Raw genomic sequence first — 13,353 nt, 5'->3', positions numbered from 1 at the left:
GATCCAGGTTCTATATCACAGTCAAACTTTTTGTATTACTTTCAAATACATTAAATACATAGAAAAATCTATAATTCTTTCATAATTTTTTCATTTTGTTATTAGACATACATGTAATACATCCTTAATACGAAGAGGAAGGGGAATAAGAAGAAAGATGACTGAGATTGGCATAAAACCACTTAATATAGTAAAATCCAGTACATAAAAGTATCAGTATTCTTTGACAAGTTAACAAAAAGAATATTGGACTGCTATGCAATAAACTATACAGGATAGATTTAATTGGCTGTTGGCTTGTTAATAAATGCTATACGGTCACGATCAAAAATAAGAAATTTCTTAAAAGAGATTTATTAAAAATGAATCCATTATTAAGAGATTCTATGAAGCATGATTTGTCTCTTATTTTCACCATATAATATGATACAAAAAATGGATGTCTTGTATTAAATTCACGAAGATCTATCTCGTATAGCACTTACCATTCTTTATTTTTCTTTAAAAATATATAATTGTATTTAATTAAAATGTAAAACTAAAATTCATATAACATCACGTGCATCTTATGCAGCCCCAGGAAAGCGACATTTGTGCTCCACTTTTATAACATTGAATAACTCTAAATAAAATAATAAGTTAACGTGCCTGTGTCACAGCTCTAGGATCGAATGCCAAACGTAAAAAAGAAAAAACAATATAATATAAAAAAAGATATACTCAAGCATCTCCCGTTCTATTTCTTCCTCGATATATTTTTGCGTTAACGCGATATCTATTAAAGATAACGAGACGTCTCTAAGAGATTCTCATCTTTCAATAGTTCATCCCTATCGGGGTGGCTGACTCACTTCCTAAACTTTTTACGGGCGCGATGATGCGTCTCGAGGCCTTCGGAGAGGGACTTGAGAGCCTTGACATCGACTTGGGTGCGACCACCCCCGCCCCCGTACCACCGAACCCAAACCGTCATAGTACCCGGGGGGCCCAAAGACTCGACTTTCCCCGGCCAGGCCGGACTTCCTCTTGCTGCGCCCCACACTAGGTCACCGACCATCAGTTTCCATTGGTTTCCGTCGTCTACGTCCTTTGCCTCTGCTACTGAAGGTTCGAAAGAAGGCACGGTGTTTTTCAGATTTTAATCATCTCGGTTGATTTGCGCGATTGAAAAGAAAGTAACATAAAGAAAGCCCATCTCCGAAAAAAAAAAAAATTTTGTACAGATATTAGATGGGAAATTATATCACGCAGTCGTATAATTTTGAAAATGTAAAGATTGCAATATTAATTTATTAATTAATAAACCAAATTTAATAATATAATTAATATTAAATTATGGATTAATTAATAATGAAATCTAATATATTATTATAATAATATAATAATGCATATCACTGTGTTTATCTTTTATTAAAACAAGCTACTCTTTTACTATTATTACTTATAAAATTAAAAATTCTATTTCGATATGCATTATTACAGAAACTCATTTTTTAATTTTATTCGAATCTTTTCTAACATATAAAGATTAATCGAATATTTTAAAATATTGAGCATGCAGTATTGATTATAAATGCTGTTGGCATAATTTACAAATTTACTATGATCGAAATAATTGATGAAATTTTTGTTGCTTAAAAAATGACTCAACTTTGATGATGAATCACATGATGAATATAAATGTACGCGTAAATATATACAACATGGCGTAATTTCCCTCTCTTACATCTGTTGATTTTGATTAAAAATGTGCAACGCATAACAGCAAAATGTTCCGGTATGCTTATGGTGCGTGTCGTAAAGGAATGTTCGAAACTGATGGTTCAACTACTTGTCCAGTAGTATCGCAATAATGTGCTTCTTGCTCGCATATGTGTGCTCGTTAAAAATGATTAGTAGCTTCATTCAATGGTAGGCGAGATCAGAGGCAGAATGAAATATCAGATGGATCGAGCACATGCAATGATTTTGTCGAATGAATATTGTTCATTCTATAATTCCCTTCTCCATTATTTGTTCGCAAGGTATCTCTTTATCTGTACATATCATTCGAATGAGTAGCTATTTGTTCAGAATTAGGTTTTCAAGTTACAGACAAGCACTATCAACATTCATTATTCTTAATTCCGTTAGTACGGGAATAAAAAATTTAAATTTTAAGGTAATTTATACAATTTTGAGCACGGTCCCGTATTAAATAGTGGAACAATTGGATTTTCTACGCCATTATAGATACATAAACTGATTGTATTTCAGTATTAATACCTGAGTTATCTTTCATACTATATTTTCGTTATTTTAACTGTAAATGCTTCCTAATCATTGCGGAACAATTTGGAAAAAAATTTCCATCCTCGGAAATATGCACATGCTGCTGTACGTAAAACATGAGGATGTATATATACAAGGTATGTCGAAATAAAACACACGGTAGTGAGCCACACCCCTTCCGAAATGAACGTATGATTTAAGCCCCTTGGCCACTCGGATGAGAGTGTAATTGTGAGGATAATGGTATTAACAAACCTGACAACCAATTAGTAAACGCAAAAAAAATCATCGAAAACATTATTTACAAATGTCAGAACAGTTATTTCTTCATTTCCGCAAGCGATTCGTTGGAGACTTGTACGTAATAAACGAAAAGTCTCTGTTCCTTTTAGTGCTAACGCTACTTACCTGCTCTCCTCGACTTGTCGTTAACATGGTTAATAATGCGATGTTACAATGAATAAGTCGATATCATAGACTGATTCGGAGAACTCAACTCCGATTGCTCAATTCGCACAAAATAGCGCATTTTTTCGGCTTAATATCTTGCGATATGAAGAGGGAAGCGATTTTTCTCAGCCCACTTTTGCGCCTGCGTTTAGTGCGCAAAATTCTAAATATTGTGAAAAAAACTATTACCAAAGCAATTTCAATGCAGCAGGCGTGTATTTCACCATGCAATGATATTACTAAGCATGCATATAAGCGATATAATATATTAATAAATAAATTACTACAGCGAGCAAAAAAATGATGGCATAAATGATTTTCGATGAAAGAGGCAAGCAAAGTTGAATAATACAAATGATAATTTGATAATTTACAGCACGTTTCTTAATTATTGATTCTACTAATGGCGAAGTTGTATAGTTAAAGCACTTTTAATAGTAACATTCGTACGATAATTATTTAATGACAAAGAGCAACGGAAATCATCGTCTTTCTCTCGTAGATAAACTAAAAAATCAATACGAATGAATCAACAAAACAACGATCGATGTTTCACGTTTCTCACTGTCACAAAAATAGCAACTAATAAAAAATATTCTTTCAAAGAAACTTTCTTACGAGACTTTCTTTCTTAACAAAATAATATAATTCAATAAAATATTTAACATTTCTTCAAAATATATGAAAATATTTAATCACATATTTATATTATTTTATTAAAAATTTTAAAAGCTTGTATTATTATAAATCTATGTTGCTTGTCATTGTTAAAGTTTCTTTGTATAGAATATTTTTTGCTACTAAGCGAGACTACTCGTATATGATTAATATCTAAGAGTACCATACAATACTGACCATCTTGGTCTTCATGCAGAGTAGAATGCATGGAATGGATGGAGTCCAGCTTTCGCTTGATTCCGCGGCCGAGGGCATGTTCCCTGCCCTCGCACCTCACCGTGCTCACCACACCTTCGGCTTGCTTCAATGTCTCTGACGTATAGATCTGTCAAATACAACTCGATCAACTCAGGCACAAACCTACCAATCGCATGCTTATATCATTTCAGTGTATCATTCAATGCCGCCCTACTATCGTTTTTCTTTTTTCAAATTCCATATCACGGTCCACAAGAACTTTACAGTTTCTTCCGGTCAAGCACAGGAGACAAGAGCATTTTTGCAAAATTCTAATCTAGACAAAGAAAAGTAGAAAAATAACGATAAAAGACAAAATTAAAAGAAAAGAAATTTACTTGGAAGATTTGAAAGTTATAGTATTTTGGTTCTTTGTCTCCGATACTTTGAATGCAGAAATCACGCGACAAATTTAATTTATCGATACATGCAAATGATAATGATACCAAAAGAGAACAAACTCAAACTTTGTTTACGCATGCTTATGTTGCAAGGTAATTTTTCATCAGGTATATGTTCAGAATCATATAACTTTTATCAGAAAATACTGTTCAGTAAAAATTTATTTTTTCGTTGTTATATAAAAAGGAATAATTTCCTGATTAATCCGATCAACACACGATTAATAATACAATTACATTATTGCAATAATATACGATTTAAATAATAACGCTACGAATAAACCAGCGTATGCGCTCTCACGCCACAGCGCGGATGTAAAAATTATTAAATACAAACTAATTACAAACTTAATATTATCAAATATAAACCAATCGCAACTTAATAATGCCACTGGTATCGTTTGAATTCAATTTACAAAATTAATATGAATTTTATAGCCCGCGCGAAAAGAAAGGTGTGCTATTCATCCGACGATGAGTCACTCTCCTCAGCATCATCGCCTTCTTGCGCATATATGAATTGATTGTAAACATATGGATTAATATAGGCTTGCTTATTAGGTGTGTAATTAACAACAGCAATACCATTAGGGTCAGACCTATAATTATACAAATGTGGATATAAACCGGATGATCCGATGCCAACAAATTTTTGCGAATAGTCAACATTCTGCGGACAATAAGGAACGCTGGTATTTGATCGTTCCAATGATTTCTCTTCGGAATTTTGCTCGATCTCATCTTGCTCCATGACATGTTGCACGATTTGAGTATTAACACGATTGCTATCGACGCACGATTTGTCGTCGAATTTGCCGTTAATTTGCGGCAACATAGTGTAATGAGAATGATCTGGCACTAAGGCTTGCTGTCGATAAACATTCGCATTAGGGACATAATGCTGGCCATGGTAAAGGATTGGCTGGTAATGACCGTGACCTATGATTGGTAACGGATTGACCTCGATCTCCGAATAGGAAACATCCGTCATTTCTTTACTGACGTTTAGTTGATCTTCCACGGTAGAGTGGTCCATTGTGTCTGAATTAATGGAATGATTTGGTGATGAAGTGTCCATATGCTCCTGTGAGTCAGCGTATGTGTTTTCTGGGTGTGTCGTATCAGCCGGCTGGTGCATGTCTATTACAGTTAGATGACGGTTGACCTGCTCTACGTGGGTACCAACCTGGATCCCAGTTGTCACTGTCGACTCTACGTAGGTCTTTCCGTGTAAACTCGGTTGGTTTAACGTAATTTCCTTGGTGGCGATACCCTGCATTCTCCAATCCTCCGATGCTACCTGTGTGTCGCCTGAGTCCGGTTCGCTGCTCGATACGCAATGAACCATAGGCTGAAAATAAATTGCGCATGATATGGAAATTAATGAACATGATTATTCTTTTATCGAGATAAAAATCTTGTTTTTTGCTATAATAATAAAAAAGATAAAATAAAAAATCCAAAAAATTTTTTCTCAAGAGATGAAATGTATGTTTTAGATCATTGAATAAACTACTTTTGCTTTAAATTATTCTTTACCGTAGACGATGAATGATGTCTAGCGGTAATTGGAGGCGCTGGCGATGCTGCACCGTGTGTAGTAGTATCCACAGCCGGACTATTAGACCTCTGACTATTTCCTGGACTATGAGTGGTTGTGTCGGGAGGAGATCCTTGCCGCATCATCGTCGATTGCGCCACGTTCGATTGGTTCCCTGCGGTTTGCGTCGATACAGAATGTCTCGCCATCAACGGGCTGTGTTGTTCGTTTTGTTGAGCCGTTTTTTCCACGACAGTCGTACTACTACTAGCGAGCACATATTGCTGTTGTTCGACATTTTGATCGGATGACGGCGAATTTACGCCGCTTTTTGGAGAAGATGACGCCGCTTTACCCTGAATCATACCGGAACTCAGAATATACGACTGATTATCGAGATTTAAAGAAGGATCGACAGTTTGTCCGCCATTAGAAGCTGCGCTTTGAAAATTTGGTATCTGATTGTTCGAGACCATGGTCGTTTGTTGCTGTACGATCGTTGTATTCTGTTGAACAAAAGTTGTATTTTGTTGATTCGACGCTGATGAGACAGCTATGTTTTGTGCGGTCGCGCAAGGTACCATAAGTGTTTGTCCATTCATCTGTATGAATTCCTGCTGACCTTGCATGTTTGACGGTCTTACTTGCGAGGTGTTAAATGTCACTTGCTGATTCGGACTAACATTGGCAACTATCGGGCTCAGTTGATTCCCGAAGGATGTTGTACCATTCACTAGGAACTGGCCACTATTCGGCGAAAGAAACTGCGCTCCTGGACTGTGCTGTTGAATTATCTTTCCACCAGTCGCTTGCGGCGCTCTTATAACCATACCGGCTGGACCAGCGGCCAATATGCTTTGACTCGGATTGAATATACCACTATGACTTTGTACCGGCGTCAATACGTTTTGGCCATTAACATTCTGTATCTGAAACTGCATCCCAATATTACCCGTATCTTGCAATAACGTAGCCGTTCCGTCTGCAGACATTACCATGCTACCCAAACCAGGCACGATAAATTGCTGAATAGTGGGAAAATTCTGAACCATTCCAGCCGCGCCATTTAATAAGTTCACCGGTTGAAGAAGATTTATCTGCTGAGTTGGTTGAGGATTCGTGATTATTTGTTGAGCGTTGAATTGCGCGGATGCTGCGCCGGTCTGACCATTCATTACAAGCTGCGCCGGTGCCCCGCCTTTACCAGGCACAATAGTTAACGCCTGGAGCATGGGTCCACCTATGCTCTGAGTTTGAAAGTTTTGCTGGGCGAAATTTGATTGCGACTGCATCAACATACCAGCATTCTGCTGAGACGAAGCGATGTGTAGCATTGACGCCACGGTTTGTGGATTCGCTTTTCGTTTCTTATACGCCTTTTTCTTGGTCATCGTTGATTCCGGCGATAAGAGTGCTGGTTGTCGATTTACCGTCATGCCTTGATTGGCACCGACTGTCCTAGATACGTCCTGATTAGCGTCAATAATCGACTGAGTGTTTTGTATAACGTTACCAGTAGCAACCGTCAGATGTGGTATCTGTACGTTTTGGCCTATACTGTCCATCGTCATTACGCTAGGTTGAATCAACACTGGAGTCTGAATAGTATTCACGAGCACTGTGGGTTGCCCTATCACTTGCTGAGCTACACCCACCGCGGGGATTACTTGACTGACAGCTCCGGTCACGCTAGTAACCATCGGCGACACTGACAGCGGTGGCATAGAATTAGCATTAGAAATGATTTTCGGTGGAGGAGGCGCCATCACACCATTGATAGTCGATCCAGTACTCGCCATTATGAGTTGACCACCGCTGGATACCAATATATGACCAGGTGGTAGCGTCGATCCAGCAGGATGTTTCAATATACCACCTGAAGTAAGGACGTTATGAACTTGAACATTAGCTTGAGGATGTTGCTGTTGCTGTGGTTGATGTTGCTGCTGCTGCTGCTGAAGTTGCTGCTGCTGCTGCTGAAACTGCTGCTGTTGTTGTTGCTGCTGCTGCTGCTGCTGCTGCTGCTGTTGATGCTGCGTTTGCGACTGCAACGACGAGTTTATGCTCGTCTGAGGTACTTGTATACTACTAACAACGCTCTGAACCATTTCAAGTGGTGATTTAGACACATTCATCGTCGAAGATTGATTAAGTGAAATAGGGGAGTGAGTCGTAACTGGAGTACCCGGCATATTTGTCAACGCCGTAGATTGTACCTGATGCTGTATCTTATTCGGTAGAAGACTGGGTATAGCAGGATTCGGTATCGCAGATGGTGTATTTATGGAAACAGTGGCTGTGTTTGCTCTTCCAGCTAACACAGATGTAATCGTATTACTGCTAACTGTATGACCGCTTGCCATAGTTGTTATCACGGATGATGTTCCACTAAAAGTATTTATGGGTATCCTGGAGACCGCATTGACGGTGTGTGGATGAGGTTGATAGCCATCTAGAGAATTTTGCCTAGTTATTTGCCGTTTCATTTGTGATGTTAAATTATCTGATGTAGAAGAGGACATTTGTGATGGCGACGTGCTAGGTGGAATACCACTGGAACTCATTGTACCAGAACTTGGAGTTTCTGATCTTTGTTCTTGAATGCTGCCGATCAAGGATTGCGACAATTGCTGTTGCGCTTGTGGAGTTAGCGTTTGAGATGGCATTTGGCCTGAGACATGCGAATGAGGTGTCGGCGGTTGCGAATAACTATGTGGTGTCGCTGGTTGCGATGAGATAAGACTTTGCGGGGTTGCCGGCTGCGAAATTCCAGGTGTCGAGGCTGCTGGTGTATCCGAATTAGCCGGACTATTTGTGCCGATAGGAGATCCATGACTGGTGCTCACAGTACCACCTTGTATCGGTCTGGAATCAGCTTGTGATTGATTACTTGTTTGATATCGCTCGCCGAACGTCGACGAAGTAACAGGATCTTCACGCTGATCCGTATGCATCAGGTACTGTCGCTGCATTTGCTGCTTATATTGATCTTGAATATAGGATTGTGTGTCGGCACTGGTGACACAACCTTGACATGGACTGCTCTCAGAATCCGTGCCACTGCTTGATGTCGGTGTCATACTGCTATGTACAACAACCGGTGAAGTTGCGTGATTTTTTACGGAAGCGAATGACGAGGTACTCGTGGGACTGGCGATACAGGAAGGCTTTGGTTGAGGAATATAAGTAGTAGACATATGCATACCATGATTGCTCTGAGATAATGCTTTCGAGTTATTGTTCAACATGCCCACTTGGGAACTACTAACACCGGTCTGTCGTGATATTGTGCTGTTTAGCAACGCCGTTTGCTGAGCGAGGTACCCGCTGGGGTCCTCTAGGAACGAAGGGCCATTGCTGTTGAATGTCGAACCTATCTGACTGTTATTTTGCTGATTGTTCTCGCTGAATTCATCTACTGGACTCGGTGTCGAGTGTTCTAATCCGTTATTCGTTCTCGATAATTCAGCGACACCATGCTGCCGCTGTTTCTTCACTATTATTTTATTCGACTTTGCCTTTTTCCGTGCAGCCTCATCCGTCCAATTCGAAGGCTGTGGAATGTGATGATGAAGCGGTGGTACACGGTCAAACGAATTGCAGGTAACATTTTGACCCGTGACAACGGACGGTTGATGGGATGCAACCGTGGCACGATTTTGTTGCCACGGCGGTGTTCTATTGTTAAAATGCATATTGCCGGACTGCCCGTTTGGTCCCATACCAGATTGCTGCACCTCAACGGTGTGACTGGCATTCGGGCTTCGTCCTGTATGATTGGACAGAAACTGTTGTTGATGTCCCATTTTAGCATCCGTATTCGTTCCCTTCGAAGAATCAAAATTCCGTGCTGGATATTGTACTTGATTCTGAGCATACATCCGCTGAACATTCTCATGAGGATTATTAGGCAAACCACCATTTTGAACTACATGGTGTCGCTGCATAGAATGATTATGTAATAAAAGTTGTTGCTGCTGTTGTTGCTGCTGTTGTTGTTGCTGCTGCTGTTGAAACTGTTTCGCATTTAGATCTTCATCAACTGACGACGTTCGGTTATGCCTATTTTGAAGGTCGATAGTATTGATATTGCTCATGACAGCAGAACCTGGTTGCTGTTGCATAATGTCTACGGAGTGATGATTCAATTGTTGATTTGAATATTGCGGCTGAATGCACACTTGCGACATTTGTTGTTGATGCTGTTGTTGCTGTTGTTGTTGCTGTTGTAACTGCTGATGAATCTGCATCTGGAAGGGATCCGTCGACTGAGATTGCATAGCGTGTTGACTTTGTTGCGACTGCTGTGGTTGCATTTGATGTTGATGAAGTTGATGTAATTGCGAATGAAGGACGGTTTGATTTGATATTTGTGACGGCTGCATGTGATGCGCATAATTCTCAACAGAATGTTGAGTATTGTAATTTGCCGATTGTTGTTGATCCACTTCCTGAACTAAATGCTGTTGCTGTTGCATATTGTGCTTTTGAATTTGCTGCAAATGCATTTGTTGTTGTTGTTGCTGCTGCTGTTGATTTAAATGCTGCTGCTGCTGCTGCTGCTGCTGCTGCTGCTGTTGTTGTTGCATTACATGTAATGACTGCTGATTTAACTGATTAATGTAGTGAGGCGTCTGCTGTTGTGCTAATTGATTTACTACAGTATTCTGCTGCTGCTGCTGTTCTTGTAAAATTTGCATGTGTTGTAACTGTTGCTGATGCGGCAACAACTGCTGCGATTGTTGCTGTTGCTGCGATATATGCTGCTGAATGAGTTGTTGTTGTTGTTGGTGCTGCTGCTGCTGTTGTAGTATAAGTTGTTGATGTTGCTGCTGTAAAAGCTGCTGTTGTTGTTGAGTCATATTATTAAAATTTGTACCCTGTTGATTCATAATCAACGGGTTACTCATCAGCATGCCTGACATATTATGTTGATTTAACCTCTGCTGAGGATTTCTCGTACAACTGCTCACGTCATGATTCTGGGAAGGCGAACTTAAAGACTGATGACAGATTTGTTGTCCGTTTTGTTGGACTTGTAGATTTGGGATCGCGATTGGCCATACCTAAAAATGAAATAATTATATTTAAATACTTGAATAAATGCTAATGATATAAAGATAATAATGTTTATCAGATAAGATGTTTAGTAATTCGTATTAATTGAACAATTGACTTTTAAAAAAAATTTTTAAATGAGTAAAATATAAATTTATATTATTCAATATTGTATCAAACGTTCAGCAAAAAGCACAACTGCTGACTCAAAAAGGAGGCGCGTAATTTGCGATTCAATTAAAACTACGACTCAATTACCTGCGATCCATTAGGCACCGGTGAACCTTGAACTCCAGATGCCGCAACCGCGGCAATAGCTCTCTCCCGTTGTGCCAGAAGTTGCGAAACCGAGACGCCGGAATAAATGCCGCCTATGCCTCCTAGTTTCCTCTTCTTCTTCTTGCTGAGACCATCTGCGCACACCAATAAAATATCTCTTAATAAACCAGAATCCAATTACCTTCGATTCGCCGGCATCTATTTGAAATTGAATCGACAAAGGCTTTTCCTGTTCGGAGCGCAATTGTGAAAGACGATAAGTCCTCGGCGCGCTGTAGAAATTAAAATACGACTTATTCGCCCTAATCCCGCGCCGCCGGCTTTCTCGCTTATTATTCAGACGACGTTCCAAGCTTCTTAATGAAGCAAGTGTTCCATTTGAAATTTTGCCGCAAGGTTAAATCGTATTTAGCTCGACATTTCCGTGCTTTAACTCCCCATGCTTTTTGAAAGTGTCGGCCTTTCCTCAATCTCATTATCATTTCGGAAAACATCTTTTGCGAAATGAAAATATCGTCGGTAATAGATCAAGAAGCGTGATAGAATATCAATTCAGCCAATGTAATTAAGTTAAATAATTAGAGCAATATATATTATAGCAATAATATTAAATATTTTTCATATAATAAAAATTATTAATTATCACAACAAGCTATTATTCTGCAACAGGTACAGATAATCGGATTATCATAATTCAAATTATAAATAAATTTACCTCCCTAATTAAAATTCCTTCTAATCAATACATATTATATTTCAATCTATTTCCGCGCACAGCTTCAAAATTGTTCAAAAATTGCTTTAAAAATACATTAAAAGTAAATTAATAAAAAGAAATTTGTAATAATAGAAAATATTAACATATTAATAATTTAAATATAGGTTTAAAGTACAGTTAATATATATTTTTATCTGGAAAAATTCTGAAAACTACATACTAAACTTTTGTAAAATAGATATTAAAATTAGTATTCGGCGAATAATATATTACATAATAAAACTGATATAGAAAAAAGTATAATATTTGCGTTACTAATAAATACTATTGTATATTAAAATATAAAATAAATTCATATAAATACAAAAATAAAAAATATTTTAATTTCTGAAAGATTTCTCTGAAACGAAACTTCATTTATAATGCTTGAACCGCTATTATCCGCATATTCACGAAGAACCGCCGCGGGGGCCATCGACATTTCCGAATTACCGTGATTTACGAGACGTGTTAGAAAGCAGGAGGGATAAGGTATTCAGCAGGGCAATAGGCTAAGGGGATCTTTTATCTGTAAGCCTACAGAGAATAATTATTCTCCATGCGCGCCGATTGACGCAGGGAAGAGAAGTCGAATAATTCTCGGCGAAAAGGGAGAAGCACGAAAACGACGAGAAGCGAAAGCAAAAGAGGAGGGTGATGAGGATAGTAATGAATCTACGATGGCAGTAAGGCAACTTGTCCGTCCTGACGACGGCAGTTTAACCCGATTTTCAAGGGGAGAACGGTAGATTTGCGTAAAATCTTTGGATCTATTTTGTGGCTTCCGGGGTTTTCACGCGAACGCGTAACGTCTCCCCATCGACTTGGAATGCCTGCAGTCAATGGCTCGAGCAATAAACGTTCTCGTCGTTAAACCCCGCTGAAAGAGGGCGACGTAGTAATTGGAAGATGTAGTTCGTCGTTTGCGGCTGTTTCTAAACGCCACCTTACTCACTTAAGCACATTCGTTAAGACATTCGTTGCTAGCTTGCTTATAATAAACGATCAATTTTATGAAACTCAATTTATACTGGCGATGAATCTATCTGTCTGTCTTTGTCTTCTTATTATCTTAATTAAAAATATATTTTTTTGTTGAAACATTAAATTCTTAAAATTAATTACATGAAATGTAATTTATTATCACATAGCGCAAAAAGAATTTTAACATAGGTGTAGGTAAATAATTCTAATCCCTTCAGGATTCTCACTTAGTACCGCACGAGCTAGAATACTGCACCTGTAAAGGTGACATTCGTAAAATTGTAGGATAAATCCACTCCATATTGGTCTCACAGACGCAGCATTATTAAGAAAGAACGCTGATGGCATCGTCGGTCGTTGTAACTATGTCTACAAGGCAGACGAACGTTGTAAGTCTACGTTCTCGAGTTCTGGCTTCAGTTTTCTCGCGAAATGACTTTTTTCAATGCGAGCATAAAAATCCGTCGAGATCACGCCGTTACGTTACGCCAAGGCGTTGATGCGGACTGAGCAGAATGGGATCGAAATGCGCTTGCGCGACCAACCGACGGAAGTGGGTGCAAGGGTGGCCCCGAGGGAAAAACAGAGAGAAGAATAAGGATCCTCCACCGAGGCAACGAACATCACTCCCGGGGCAGGCGCAAGAATCACAACCGGACGCAGTTGGACCGCAAGGCTGCCTCTTCTCTCTCTCTCTC

At 39.0% G+C, this 13,353-nt stretch overlaps 1 protein-coding gene across 1 annotated transcript in view; it reads right to left on the bottom strand.

The window, feature by feature from the left end:
• Positions 1 to 4,497: 4,497 nt before the first annotated feature.
• The window catches only part of LOC105626111 (mucin-17-like), a 16,219-nt gene continuing 7,363 nt past the window's right edge, over positions 4,498 to 13,353 (bottom strand). Inside the window, exons 3-5 of the mRNA XM_012207423.1 lie at positions 10,894 to 11,048; positions 5,577 to 10,643; positions 4,498 to 5,388 (exon numbers count right to left, since the gene is read on the bottom strand). Of these exons, the coding sequence (XP_012062813.1) occupies positions 4,498 to 5,388; positions 5,577 to 10,643; positions 10,894 to 11,048 (6,113 nt within the window). The remainder of the gene's footprint in view (positions 5,389 to 5,576; positions 10,644 to 10,893; positions 11,049 to 13,353) is intronic.

This window comes from Atta cephalotes (assembly GCF_000143395.1).
Source record: "Atta cephalotes unplaced genomic scaffold scaffold00004, whole genome shotgun sequence".
Taxonomy (NCBI): domain Eukaryota; kingdom Metazoa; phylum Arthropoda; class Insecta; order Hymenoptera; family Formicidae; genus Atta; species Atta cephalotes.
This window is presented reverse-complemented; position numbering and strand designations above follow the sequence as displayed.